Raw genomic sequence first — 15,520 nt, 5'->3', positions numbered from 1 at the left:
ACGTGCGCCAGTTTTTATAACATTTTAACACAAACGTGAAATCCCCAGTCTTATATTAGGCGGAAAATGGTAATAGGCAATCTCAAAACATCTCATGGCTTTATGTATGTAAGGTACATCTGTTCTGATAACATAATCGTATACAATAATACTAAAATGCTAAATTTGTTACTTAGGAAGGAGTAGTTTCGATTCCTGCCTGAAAGCCCATTGAGTATGGAGTGCTTCGAAGGAAATGCTGAAAATCTGCTCGGCGATGCACACGAAAAAAATAAACATTTAACCCTGGGAATAATGTAGACGTTTCGAAAGTACGAATATTTTACGAAACTCGTTCCGTCTTCAAATACAGCTGTCAAAATGTGCTGTCTCCTTCTAATTGTTGTGGGCACTCTCTGCTTTAAGATTTCCCAGGATTTTCTACACAAAACCACCCAAATGTGATGCTAAGATAATCCCTTATGAAAGTTCACCGCCGATTGCTATTCCAGGACAGTATATCCTCAGATTACCGCAATGACGGGACGTCAACATCAAGATCGGCAAGTATGCCGCAGCTGTCCTTTTGTAAGATAAAGTTTCGTGAAAAATGCGTGATCGAGCATTTAGAGTTGATGGGACTGAAATTTCTGGATGGTTTATCCGTGAAATAGTTTCTTAGATGAACGTATAATGCCTGATTTTTTTTTTTTTTACCATGTGATTAAATTAGAATGCTCGCGTGACCACGTAATTTGAACGAATAATACAGGCAAATGGAGTTTCCAGGAACGTAATCAAGGTTCTATTGTATTCGGTTAATATTCAGACTATTTATGCAGCACATTTTAAGTGCTTGTTTGGCAACGGCATTTTTTTTTACACTTCTATGTAGCGCAAGGTTATTGACATACTGAACTTTTGATGATGAGATTGAGATGAGATGGGAGATTGAGCAAATGGATATTGAAGAGGAGACCAGTGACAGAACCTTTTATTACTTCAGAAGTTACTGGAACAGATGGTGATTAAGCACCTCCATACTCCACACACTGTGTCCAACCCTCCGGAAGGATCTCACCCATGTCAATAAATTGCCTTCTATGCCGAGTTGCTGTAGTTTCAACAGAAGTTGTTACGGGGGCACCTGGTCAAAGGTTTTGGACTTTACTAGCGCAGTAAGATCAATTTGTTTTAAATAAGCTTGTTCCCAATAAAACCTGTCAGCGACCTTTGTGCGGACCTGGGGGAAAATTATACTAATTGATGTTCAGCGAATTATTCTCCTGTAAGAATTGCAACACACTGTTTGCTGCCAACTGCTTCATACAGTTGCAGGCAGTGGATTTTAATGATAGTGGGCTGTAATTTTCAGTCCTTTCTTTCCTTATCTTCGTTTACATACTGCACCACATTAGCAAGGAATCTTTAATGATGGAGTAATTGAACAAAGTGCACAGAGTGCTATGACTTACGCATATTGCAATCTCATTGTTTTGTTCTTTGCCGAGTTACAGACGTGCAGCTGGCAACAACTGGACTACACATAGGAGACTACTCAAATATAGTAGTCATTGAAACTGACATTTTAATAGCCACACATTAAAAAAAATTTCCAACGTCCTCTTTGTAGTGAACTGGAATGTTAAAGAAAGTGTTCCTTCTAATTTAATGTTCTGTATATTATTTTCCAGGTTTGATCAGGTACTAGAGGAGGCTTCTGGTCAAAATCCACCTAGCAGTGAACAGGATTTGTACCAGATTTTCCTAAACCATCAGCGTGGTCAACTGTGTCTTCACTTTGCGACCTTGCTTTTGAAAAGAGCAAAGAAGGTGAGTATTTATGGTCAGATAGTTTAATTAGAGGTTAATTGGATGGTTCACTGGGAAATTTTTTGTAGTTCCGGGTTCTTGAGCTGGGCGTAATTCAGATTGTGGTAGCTTATAGCAGGATGAGGTGCATAGAAGGGCCCTAAACAAAGGCATTGGTACGGCTAAACATGAATTTGGAGATGTTTAATTGCCGACATAATTTTTAAAGCATTTTATCATCATTTATGTATTGGTATCTGAACACTTTCCCAAGTTAGATCATTTTAGTCTATTTTTTTGCTTTGATTTCAGTAATTTCTTGAACAACATTTTATGAACATGCTTTTGTGGAGCGTTTAATTGGTTTTCATATTTCAACCAGGAGCGAAGCAACTGGCGAGATGTTTGTCGTGTGGTTGCACCGTTGCTTCTGCTTGCCATGTCTCCTCCTCCAGACCAGAATGGTTCCTGGTTGTTGCATGCAACAAAGTCACGGCGGAAAGCTGCCGAATGGTGGGTGAAGGAAGGTGCCTACCGAAACAGCCAGGCTGGTATGTAGTAAATGTTATGACAGGGTATTAACATTCAGGGTTCGTTGTGTATGTACCTTTTCATTCCTTTTCCCATCGATTGGGAACAGCTCTGAGCAAAAGTGTCTTCATACTCTTTACTCTCTCAGCAAATATACTGTGTGGATCAGGGAACGTAGGATGGGCCGGAACATCACTCTGAGCCCTGCAGATAATTTTAGTCTAGTTTCTCATTTTCACACAAGTAAATGCTGGGGATGTACCTTTATTGAGGCCATGGTTGCTTTCTTTTGAAACCTAGCCCTGTCCTATCACATTGCCACCTTAAGACCAACCTTTATCAGTGCAGCGTAAGAGCAATTGAAAAAAATAATCTCCTTAAGAAAGTATTCTGCAGGTAGCAGCTCATGTTCAAAACTGCTAATAAGGTTTGGAGAAAATCAATAGGACAGGGATTTTAAGGTGGAAGATATGGTTGGAAAAGAGGGCAGGAAAGGTTCTGAAAATACACACGAGAAGGTAGTGATAAAATCAAACATGTTAAGGTTTAAACAAGTGGCATGATCTTTCCTTATCCCATTTACCTGGGTTCTAATAGTTAATAAACTTGTTATACGGGATTATACACATTATCTCAATATTTTTAACAGTTGCTGGTGCTTTGAGCTCATTAGATCCTTACGTAGAGAAACTCTGCTCAAAATCTGCAGAAACCAATGGAGTATGTATCTTGTCAGAACTCCCAAAGGGAGTTAAAAGATGGAAAGGTTTCCATATCTGGACTGTTCATATACATACATACATACATACATACATTATTATAGACTGTTATGCCTTTCAGCGTTCAGTCTCCAAGCCTCTGTGAATTTATTAAACGTCGCCACAGTCCTCTACGTTTCTTACTCTCCAAAACAGAGTCCATTATTCTCCTAGGTAACCTGTCCTCCTCCATTCGCCTCGCACGACCCCACCACCATAGCCGGTTTATGCGTACAGCTTCATCCACAGAGTTCATTTCTAAATTAGCCTTTATCTCCTCATTCCAAGTACCCTCCTGCCGTTGTTCCCACCTGTTTTTACCAGCAATCATTCTTGCTACTTTCATGTCTGTTACTTCTAACTTACAAGATATTGAGTCCACCCAGCTTTCGTTCCCGTAAAGCAAAGGAGGTCTTGAAAACAGACAGATGTAAAGATAGTTTCATCTGGGAGCTTCTTACAGAATACTGTTGATCGTAACTGCGAGCTAACTGCATTAGCTTCACTACACCTTGATTCGGTCTCACTATATTACCATCCTGGGAGAACACACAACCTAAATACTTGAAATTATCAACCTGTTCTAGCTTTGTATCACCAATCTGAAATTCAGTTCTGTGTAATTTCTTACCTACTGACATCAGTTTAGTCTTTGAAAGGCTAATTTTCATACCATACTCATCGCACCTATTTTCAGGTTCCAAGATATAAGACTGCAGGCTTTCGGCACAATCTGCCATTAAGACAGTCGTCAGCATAGGCCAGACTGCTTACTACATTTCCACCTAACTGAATCCCTTCCTACCATTTTATACCTTACAGCAGATAATCCACATACAGTAAACTACGAACAGCAAAGGTGAAAGATTACAGCCTTGTCTAACCCCTGTAAGTACCCTGAACCAAGAACTCATTCTACCATCAACTCTCACTGAAGTCTGTCAACATAAATGCATTTGATTAATTTTAATTCTACCTTTAATTCCATAGTCCCCAAGTATGGCGAACATCTTTTCCCTCGGTACCCTGTCGTATTCTTTCTCTAGATCTACAAAACATAAACACAACTGCCTATTCCTCTCGTAGCATTTTTCAGTTACCTGGCGCATACAGAAAATCTGATCCTGATAGCCTCTCTGTGGTCTGAAGCCACTGTTTTCATCCAACTTCCTCTCAACGACTGATCGCAGCCTCCCTTCCAAGATGCTATTATTTTTTTTTTTTTTTTTCCTTTCTATTTGCTTTACGTTGCACCAACACAGATAGGTCCTGTGGAGACGATGGGACAGAAAAGGCCTAGGAATGGGAAGGAAGCGGCCGTGGCCTTACGGTACATCCCCAGCATTTGCCCGATTTGAAAATGGGAAACGACGGAAAACCATCTTCAGGGCTGCCGACAGTGGAGTTTGAACCCACTATCTCCCGGTTGCGAGCTCACAGCTGCACGCTCCTAACCGCACACCAATCTCACCCAGTCTTCCAAGATGCTAGTGAATACTTTGCCTGGTATACTAATCAATGAGTTTACCTTGATAGTATTTGCAATCCTTCCTGTTCCCTTGCTTATAGATGGGTGCAATTACTGCTTTTGTCCAATCTGAAGGTACCTTACCAACACTCCATGCTAATCTTGCTACTCTATGAAGCCATTTCATCCCTGCCTTCCCACTATACTTCACCATTTCAGGTCTAATTTCATCTATTCTTCCTGCTTTATGACAATGGAGTTTATTTACCATCCTTTCCATCTTAAGCGTAATTTCACCAATATCATTTTCCTCCTCCCCATGAGCTTGGCTGTTCGCAACACCACCAGGAAGATTTCCTTTTGCATTGAGATGATCAAAATATTCCCTACACCTCTCCAGTGATTCCCTGGGATCTATTAAGAGTTTACCTGAATTACCCAAAACACTGTTCATTTTCTTTTTCCCTCCCTAAGATTCTTTATTACTGTCCAGAAAGGATTCCCTGTTGCTTGACCTAGCCTTTTCTGGTTATTACCAAAATCTTCCTGAGACTTCTTTTTTTTGGATTAAACAGCTATTTGTTTCGCTCTTTCTTTCATCTACGTACAAATCGCTGTCTGCCTCGGCCCTTGTTTGGAGCCATTTCTGATAAGCCTTTTTTTACGTTTACAAGCTGCTCTCAATTCTTCATTCCACAAAGATGTTCACCTTTTCCCATCTTTACACAGTTGTTCCTAGGCATTCGCTTGCTGTTTCTGCTACAGCATGCTTGGATGCCACCCATTCTCTTCCTATATCCTGAACCTGCTTACTGCCTAATGTTCGAAAGTTCTCACTAATCAAATCCATGTACAGTAGAACCTCGATAATTCGAAATCAGTTAATTCAAAATCCCGCCTAATTCGAAGAAGCTCTCGTTCCCGGAGACATGAGATACAGTTTTGCATGTTATTTAAATGTTTAATTCGAAATACGGATAAATCGTAATTCGAAGTACAATGTCGGCCCCATTACCGAAATTCAGACTTTCAATTCGAAACTGCCTTTACATTTTAAAACAATAGTATGTTACAGTGTTGCAGAGTAATTTCAACTCGAAATTTATCTGCTCCGCGTCATAATAGAACGCACGTTCCGGAACGTGGAAGGGTAGCTTTCCGCACATACAACCACTTCGGTGAGTCTATAGTGCGCTTCATGATTGCTAAGTAGAATGAAATCTGAATTCTTTTGTATTCAACCTTTTAAGGAACGCCATAATATCACGCCACAGGCAGTGTGCGGAAAAACGGAATCCGCGAACACTGGCGATGACAACAGTTGACGAAAAAACGTACGGTAGCTCATATAATAAATTTGTAGGCACAGAACAATATTGTCATTGCCGGTGAAACTGCATTGCTTTATTTTAATGCAAGCCCAACCGGTCTTATGGTTTTAAATGTGTCATAGTAGTGCGTTGCAGTGCACATGGGATGGAAGCGAGAAACTTTATCCGCTCGTCATAGGAAAGTTCGATAAACCACAATGTTTTAAGGGCGTCGGGCACTTTCCATGCCAGTACAAAGCATTTAAAAATGCAAACGGTACAGAAATCCAAAAAATAATGTATTTGCACAGGGGGACCGGCATAATTTATCCTAGTCTTTGAATTGTGTGATTTTTTTTTTCTTTCGTTGCGTGAGGTTATCTTTGTCAGTGATTTATCCAAGTGCATTATTTGAACATTGTAAATGCACCTTGTTGGATACATTTCGGAAATAGTTTTTTCCGTGGCATTTGAAAGGTTTAAACTGTGAATCGAGGTGATTGAATGTATTAATTGGTCTTAGAACAATTTGTGACGCGGCAAGTGTTTACATTTCTGAAGTACGAGAAAAGTGCCATGGTGAGAAATCGCACAAGGATAGAGTCATAGGAAAGTTCGATTTTAAGGGCATCGGGTACTTCCTTTGTAAATACAAGGCATCTACAACGCATACAGTATAGTAATCCAATTAATAAAAAGCATAGATTTCTCCTCATCTTTGAATCGTGCTTTTTTTTTCTTTTTTCTTTCTTTCGTTGCGTGAGGTTATGTTTGTCAGTGAGATGTCTGAATGCATTACTTGGATACTCTAAATGCATCTTCTTGGATACATTTTGGAAATAGTTCTTTTTTCATGGCATTTGAAGGGTATAAACTGTGAATCAAGGTTAACTGCATGCAGTAACGGGCCATAGAATATTTTGTAATGCGGCAAGGGTTGGTACTTCTGAATTGCGAATTGGCGGTTAATTCGAAATCACGTAATTTGAAGTCCGATTTTTGGGTCCCAACGACTTCGAATTAACGAGGTTTTACTGTACTTCTGTCTAATTTCCTCATCCTGGAGATTTTCTACACTTATTCAAAAAATTTAATTCAAATTTGTCTTCAGCAAATCCATCAAGGTTCTCCCTAATGCTCAACTACCTCTGAACTTGGGATCAAAACTTCTCCTTCTTAATCTTTGGCATGATTTTGTGTTGTGAAGAATACATTCAGGGTTAGACTGGTAAAACGCTAAGACGGCCAACAAGAGAGTACACGGTCGATGGGTGGAACCATTATATTCATGTCGGTACTAAATGTGAACGTAGTTTAAATCTTGATTTGATTTCACAGGTACAGGTTGGCCATTGTTGCTAGGATATGAATTACTGATGGTTTCCATAAATAATACTTATTGATTGAATTGATCATCATCATCATCATCATCATCATCATCGTCAATGTCCCACTCCAGTCTCACGGGTGTGGTTAACAAGCCTCCTACACTCCTTTCTGTCCTTCCACTTTTCCTGCTCCGTTACATCCACCACATCCAATCCAGCTTCTCTAATGTCCTCTCAAGTCTGATCCACCCATCTTCTTCTCGGTCTTCCAGCTGGTCTCTTACCCTTAACTTCTTTCCAATTCCCTTCTTGCTACCCATACCTTTCCCATTCTTTTCACATGTCCGAACCATCCATCTTGCTTTCTGTATGTTCTGTACTAACGGTTCTATATTTAGCTCTTCTCTGATTTTAATATTTCGAATTCTGTCTTTTTAACCGATGTGCTTAAACTTTCATTTCTACTGCTTGAATCTTACTATCTTGTCTCTTATTAGTTACCAGCGTTTCTAGTCCGTATGTTAAAATTGGTATGAAATATTGTTTATATAATTTCGTTCTCTTGGGTACCATGTCATCCCATAAAAGCTCTCTTACTTGATACAATGTTGTATCTTAGTTTGTTATTAATCTCAGGGTTGATTTCATTACTTCCATCAATAAATAAACTTTAAAAATCTCTTCAAGAAGAGAAAGATACTGTACCCTATAAAATTTAAAAAATGCAGATAATAGTGGAGGAAAAAGGTGCTGAAGCATGAAATAAAAGGGAGAAGGTGGAAAACTGGTAATTTTACAAAAAAAAAAAAAAAAAAAAAAAAAGTGCACGAGGCGCAACAAATTGGGTTCACTTTGCTTCATTTCTTGTCCCCAAATACATATATTGACGTAGCTGTATGAAAATAGCTATATTTTTGGAAAGGTGTTGCACCTTAAAATCCTTTCACTAAAAATCAAGGTTCAGAGAGAAATGTTCTTCTTGGAAATGATTGCTACTATGAAACATTCATAATACCCCATTATCCAGCTGTAGCCGGGTAGGGGTAAATATGGTTCCTCTCCTTTCTTTGGTCTTTTCACCACTCGTCCTCCAGCACTGTGTCCCAGGTTTCTTTCTCTAATACTGCGTTGGATTGTCTCCTTCTCAATCGTGGTCGTCCACGGCCTCTCCTTCCCTGCATTTGCATTTCCATCGCCCCTTTTTATGGCATTCTTTCATCACTCGTTCGCTTTATGCGCCCAAACGATCTCAGTCGGCTCTTCTCTATTCTATCATTCATTTTTTCCACTCCAATTTCTTCCATTTCTTTCCTTATTTTGTCTCTACTGTTCTGTATCATACTCCTCAAGAACTTCATTTCGGCTGCCTGTATTCAACTCTCAGCCTTCTTTGTCATTGTCAAAGTTTCTGCTCCGTAAGTTGTTATGGGTACGTAATACATCTTGTACATAGTTTCCGTTGCTTCCATTCACACATCTTTATCCCATAACCTGTTTCTTACACCATGATAGAAACAGCTTCCAGCTTGAATCCTCTTGCTAATTTCAACATCCAGTCGAGCATTCTCCGTTAATTCACTTGCCAGGTATTTGAACGTCTCCACTACTTCAAGGGGCTTGTCCGCAAGTGTATTGTGACGTTTCCCTTCTTTCTCCCCTCCAGTCATAACAAGAGTTTTACTGTTTTCTACACTTATTTTCAATCCACATTCTTTGATCTTCCCATTCATCACATCCAACTGTTCTTGAACCTTCATGTCGTCTTGTCCCCAAATCACAATATCATCTGCAAATTATGTGTTCATTTCTCTTCTTCCATATGCTGCTTTTGCTGTTTTCATGATGTCATCCATTATTATTGTAAACAGGATTGGCAATAGAACACATTCCTGTCTCAGCCCCACTGATCTCTATACATGGATCGCTGATGGCAGCTCTCCGCTGCAGGAGAAAATACGCTAAGTTGAACGCGTGGTCCGCCATGTTGGTGTACCCATCCTAGAGCTCACCTTATGGGGAAGCAATGATAATATAATCAGTTTGAAATCGCAATTAATGACGCATTGGAATAATTAAAAATATAGGGACATGTTTACTCAAAGCATAAGGACATTGGGAGCACCGACAGGTCATTCCGAGGTCAGTAAATCTCCGGGATAGCAATAAAAATGAGTGTATAATAACGACCGACAAATATTAACTTAGGTGCTGAATACATGCAGTTAGCGATAGGCAATACAATACGAGTGAAGAACAGTTTCTGGAAACATTGCTGTAAATTTTATACATGTATGCCATGAAATTATGCATTCTTCAGGAGGGGTATGACTGAATTTTGAGCCAAAAACTTGTTTTTTTAAATTTATACAAAAGTAGCCCTCTTCTTCCTCTTTCATAAAATGTTTTTTATTTTAGTAATTCCTGCTTGTTCTTCTTCCTCTTTCATAAAATGTTTTTTATTTTAGTAATTCCTGCTTGTTTAAAGCTTGTAGAAGCCATATAATGTCAGCCCGCAGGACATTTAAAAGCCCAGAACCACACTCACTTCTCCTGTAATGGCATAATGATAGTTTACTGTGTGTTTTTCGCTTGATATTCAAGTATTTTGCGGCGTATTTGGCATAGAAGTACACTTCGGCATGCTGACAGTCACTTGCTTACTGCTTAATGTTAGGGAATATTGTAATTTGAACTGACGGAGAGAACCTTGTACTTCTTCCAGTTAGTACTCAATTTATATCTGCCACACATGTATACTTTGATAGTTTAAATATATTATGTATTTATATTATTTACATTTAGGAATTTGTATTTGTGTTAATCGTAGTAGTACAAGCATGGCTCCCTTGTTTGTTTATATTTTACTAACATGCAGAAGTAACATGTGGTTTCAATTCAGCAAGTGAAATATCAAGACTAGTGATTTTTGATTGATGTATTTCATCTTAATTCCTTTGTAAATGTGTGGGGTATTGCAATAAAACAGAACAGAGCACCCGTGGAACTACAATCAGGAGACCTAGCGTCACTGAACTAAGCATAAACAAAGCAAGCGCGCTCCTTGTGGTCTACTGCAACATGCGCTCGCTGCCATCTTACTACGCCAGTCATCTTCTATTCGGCTTAGTGCTACCCAAGCTACTAGCCATCCATGTATAGAGATCAGTGCTCAGCCCACTAGTGATTTTGAGCCAACTAGCCTTGCCAACTTGTGTTTGCATTCAACTACAGCATTCCTTGTACATTGTCATGATCATTTTTATTAATCCCTGTCCAATTCCTTTTTGCACCAGACTGTCCCGAACTTTATAGGTGGGCCGGCACAAGGTTGCACTTGACAGTTGTAAGTCATGTTGGCACAACTACAAAAATAAAATGAACGTCACCCGTCAATCAGAATGACCAATCCACTACTTTTTATGTCGGATACAGTCACGCATTTTATTCATGTTAATTCGTATTTAATTCCGTACAGTGCTTGTAATCCTTTATTTGCTTACACAAATATGAGCATTTTAAAAAATATTATAAGGTTTAAACGAGCCACAAAATAAATACGGACTATTTTCAGTTGATTGTTGTTGGCAATATGGGTAGTATAGTGGTGCCATCTACAACTAGCTTGACTACCGTATTAAAGTGTTGCCGTTTTGTCTATCGCCGCTAGCACGTGGTCAGGAGTGATTCACGCGTTTATGAAAATTTTGTTTTCATTGTAAGATAAGTGTGAAATTTTATTTTAACGAACGCAGTGCGATGTCTCGAAAATGACAACGTAGTCATGAAGCGCGAAGTGATAATCCTTTGCGCCGCGGACTGTCCCTTAATAGTCAGGCATTAGAATTAGTGCGGAGAACTCGTGAGTTTTATGAGAGGGAGAGGAAATTCGTACGTTTGTATAGCCGTCTCTCTGTTCCTGCAGATCATGTCGTGGAACGCATATGTCAAACATTAGGTCTTTCAGAGAGGTGTTCGCCTTCAAGAACAGAAGGAAAAAGTGACTGGGGAACATAGCAGTAGCGGAAACGGGGCTGATAGTAGGGACTTGTTTCACAGCACTACGGGAAAGAAACGCATTAAGCTATCACCTGTAACAGGAATTAATTATTTCCAGGCTGATGCAATACAAAGACACGAGTACGATTATTACAGCTCAAAGTCCCTTCTGTCATAATTATGGACAATGCACCTTACCACTCCGTGATAATGGACGAGACCCCTACTTCGAGCGCCCGTAAAGAACTGTTAGTGGAATGGCTGCAGTAAAACAATATCCCAGCGCATATGTGTATGACTAAATTAGGCGACACCGGGCGAGTTGGCCGTGCGGTTAGGGGTGCGCAGCTGTGAGCTCGCATCCGGAAGGTAGTGGGTTCGAATTCCACTGTCGGCAGTCCTGGAGATGGTTTTCCGTGGTTTCCCATTTTCACACCAGGCAAATGCTGGGGGTGTACCTTAATTAAGGCAACAGTCGCTTCCTTCCCATTCCTAGGCCTATCCTGTCCCATCGTCGCCATAAGACCTATCTGTGTCGGTGCAACGTAACGCGAAAAAAATGTCGACGAGGTAGCGAAGGGACAAGGGCACGAGGTTATTAGGTTGCCACGGTACCACTGTCACTTCAACTTCATTGACTTGGTACGATATGGGGTGAAGTAAAACATTACGTACGCACTAATAACAAGTCCTTCACAGTTACTGAAGTGGAAGGACTGTTCCGGGAGAGTACTGCTCGAATGGAAGCGGCTTTGTGGAAGAAGAAAGTTAGCCATGTCGCAGCATTCATTTACTCGGCAATGGCAATACATGGCATCATCAGTGACTCTCAGGAGTTGATGATCTGCCAAGATGATGATGACAATGACAACGAAGGCGACGGTAGTGATGGCAGTGATCTGGAGGGTATCGAGCCTCTACCTTTGTGAATCAGGTATGAAAATACGGTTTCTAAATGTTCGTAAATTTTATAGATTTTACTTGAAACATTTTGTGTTACCACTGGTGTATATTATTCTAACATTTATTGGTGTATTTAAAGTGAGATCCTTGTCGGCCGATTTCTTCCGTATTTTCTAACATCGTGTTAATAAGAAATTCGTAGTATATTTATTTCGTATAATTTTGTGTGATGAATAATCGGTGAGTTGAAACTTCGATTTTTGTCGGCCAATTTCATTTGTATTGTGTATCGTCGCGATGACATTAAAAACATTTCTCCCATGTTTTTAAAAACTCGTGTGTCGTGCAATCAGCTGTTGTTACGGCGGCAACATCGCTTCGTGCGCCAATGCAGTGTGACCAACATTGTGCGCAGCTGTCATGTGCAACCTTACGCCGGCCCACCTATAGTCCTGAGGACACTGTTATATGCCTTTTCAATGTCAATGAATGTCATCATATCATTCCCATACTCTCATTGCTTTGACACTGTGAAACAATGTCAGTTTATATAAAACCAGTAGTAACATCCCGGAACAGCTTGTTATGTCCATCATAATTTTGTGTGTCGTCATAGTCATCCTCCCCCTACCAACGCATAACAAATTTTATGAGAGTCTATTGTTCATTGTGTTGGACAATTGGCAATTTTTTAAATTTGTATGCTCCATCTTTGGTCAAGAAGTTAGTAGTTACTCCTTGCATCTGAGTTCAAGATTATTTCACAAGTGTATGTGTTGCTGTGCCCATTTAGATGGCTGCCCATTATGTGTTGTGGTTTGAAATAATATGGATCAGGGAATAACACAAGGGGTTCTGCCAGAGGCCTTTGTGTCCTTGTTTTAAGAGGTACAACTAAGCAACCATCCTCTATGGAATTTTTAGTTGGTTACAACTGCTAACCATTGTGTTCCTAAGAGTTGGTTAATCCTTTGTTCCATCAATGATCTGTTTTCATTGTATTACTTGGAATGTCATTGATGTTCACTTCAATTTGTTCGTTAAATTCTTTTTTCCCTTCCTTTTCTATAGGGCATGTAATTTTGGGCCTTCTGCAGCGTGAAAATCGTACCCAGTTTAAGGATCATGTCAGACAGTTCTGTTCTGGAAACTGGAGGGAGCGTGTGTATCAGGTATGGTATTTCTATAACAATTTTTGTAGATTATTGATTCAGTCTTCAATAGCCAAGTAATCTCGTTTTATAACATGGAAGGAGAATGGTTACTATAACATTGTAACTTAATAGCCATTTAATCTCTTACCCAATCATTCCTCATTAAATTTTAAGAACAGTGTGTGTTGAACTGGATTTGACACTTTTTATGACAGAGTTGGCCTTGCAGTTAGAGGTGTGCACCTGTCAGCTTGGATTCGGGAGATAGTGGGTTTGAACCCCACTGTTGGCAGCCCTGAATATGGTTTTCTGTGGTTTCCCATTTTTACACCAGGCAAATACTGGGGCTGTACCTTAAGACTACGGCCCTTCCCTATCCCATCGTAGTCATAAGACGTATCTGTGTCGGTGCGACTTACACCAATTGAAAAAAAAAAACCTTTCTTTTTTGTTCCATTCCTATAGCTACATAATTTGAGCAGTACAGTAGAACTTCGAAACTTGAAATTGGTTCATTCAGAATCCCGCCAAATTTGAAGGTGGTCTCATCCCCAAAACATGAGGTATGGTTTTGCATGTTGTTTGTGGTTTAATTTGAAATACGGATAATTCGTCATTTATAGAACATCTGTCTCATTACCGAAATCCAGATTTTAAAATCTAAAATTCTGTAATTTAAAAACAAGGTATTTTTCTTTGTAATTTAAATTAAAAATTTGTCCGCATCATGATACAAGTCATCCAAAGTTTGCAGTGGTAGCTTTCTCTTCTTACAGTTAGGTGTATTTAAGTGTGCTTATGAGTTGCCGAGTTCAAGTAAAAATCTTAGTTCTTTTGTATTCTTCCATTTACTTATGTTTTAGTGTACAATGTTATGTACTGTACAACCTGCCGGGTTGGGATGTTTATTGTACCTTTGTGATTAAATCACAATAAAATGTCATTGTATTGAATAGGTGGACCTTGAAATAATTTTAATTAATTTACTGTAATCCCACTTCAATACTGAACCCAATGAAATTTGTAACTCTAAGCAGGCAATAGCTCCCATACAGAACTCAGGATTACACTTAAACACAAGCCAAGAAAACCTCCTGTGAATTGATCTAAAATTATAAGTGCTTTCTTTTTGTTACAATTTTTTGTTGCAAATCTTATCTTTAAAAGAGATAATCAGCTTTAAAATAATGAAGTGGTAATTTGAATATTTTTAAAATCTTTCTTTCAGAAAATCTTCAATACACGTGATCATCAGCAGGCTATTGGCTCTTCGCACTTCGTGAAACATTCCTCATTTATTGAGCCACAACTGGAATTGCCTTCCATCCTTGAACTTAGACCTCATGATGAAAGTAAGTTTTAAACCAGCAAAGATGTTATTTGCTGTCGTTTAACTGGTTTTTGAATCTTTTCTGAGATGGACTTCATTTAATGATTTGAGGAGTTTTATGTTTCTCCTTGGACTCCTCTTTCTCTTCCTCCCTCTGCACACGCTGTCATGCCTTTATGCTCATCATATTTTGTCCCTTTCCCTGTTCCTCATATTTGTATACGACTACATACACAAAAATCAAGCCTATCTAAGGAAAGGGTATGAAATTTTTGTGGTGAAAGCTTTGCATAGCAGATAAAACAAAGCCTTTTCGATATAATAATCACTAACCAGTCATTGTGTTTTTGCTACTAGTTCCTTCCTGTGTGTACAGTAAAACCTGGTGAAGAAGGGGGAAAGTGACTATGACTGGATGCAGGGAAACTATGAATATGGGGTCACATAAAGATGGGGAAAGAAAATAATACAATAGTGTTATATTTGGACTTTTATCTTTATGAAAAGTTTGTACTATAAATCTTTTAATCATTTCCCCTTCTAAGCAAAAAATAAGTTTCTTTTGTTCCGTCAGAGCATTGCTTTGTAGTCAAAACAACACTTTTCTTACATGTTTAATACAGTATAACCCCGATTTGCGTGACTCGATTTAGCGTAAATCTGCACTTAACAGAAGAAATTTTCAGTCCCGAAAATTATTCTATAAGAGCAATGCAATTTTATGTTCGATGTAACGTAATTCACAATAGGGCAGGGGCAAAACCTGCATTTAGCATTAAGGAAATTTTAAAATTCTCTTATTTCTATTCGCTTTAGTTATGGGACATTAAGAACCTATTGAAAAGTCATAAGCTTGCTGAGGACGATTTCTGCACGGCCAACTGTTTTTACAGAGGAACACTATTAAAGTACATGCCTGTACGGCCTCGTTTCACATCGGACCTTCCATGC

The 15,520-nt window shown here is 39.2% G+C and overlaps 1 protein-coding gene across 1 annotated transcript in view; it reads left to right on the top strand.

Moving 5' to 3' along the window:
- Window positions 1–15,520, top strand: part of Nup358 (Nucleoporin 358kD) — a 343,965-nt gene that overhangs the window by 102,149 nt on the left and 226,296 nt on the right. Inside the window, exons 6-9 of the mRNA XM_067157834.2 lie at window positions 1,674–1,812; window positions 2,174–2,342; window positions 13,157–13,257; window positions 14,468–14,591. Coding sequence (XP_067013935.2) covers window positions 1,674–1,812; window positions 2,174–2,342; window positions 13,157–13,257; window positions 14,468–14,591 — 533 coding nt within the window. The remainder of the gene's footprint in view (window positions 1–1,673; window positions 1,813–2,173; window positions 2,343–13,156; window positions 13,258–14,467; window positions 14,592–15,520) is intronic.

The sequence above is a fragment of the Anabrus simplex genome, chromosome 14 (assembly GCF_040414725.1).
Source record: "Anabrus simplex isolate iqAnaSimp1 chromosome 14, ASM4041472v1, whole genome shotgun sequence".
NCBI lineage: Eukaryota > Metazoa > Arthropoda > Insecta > Orthoptera > Tettigoniidae > Anabrus > Anabrus simplex.
This window is presented reverse-complemented; position numbering and strand designations above follow the sequence as displayed.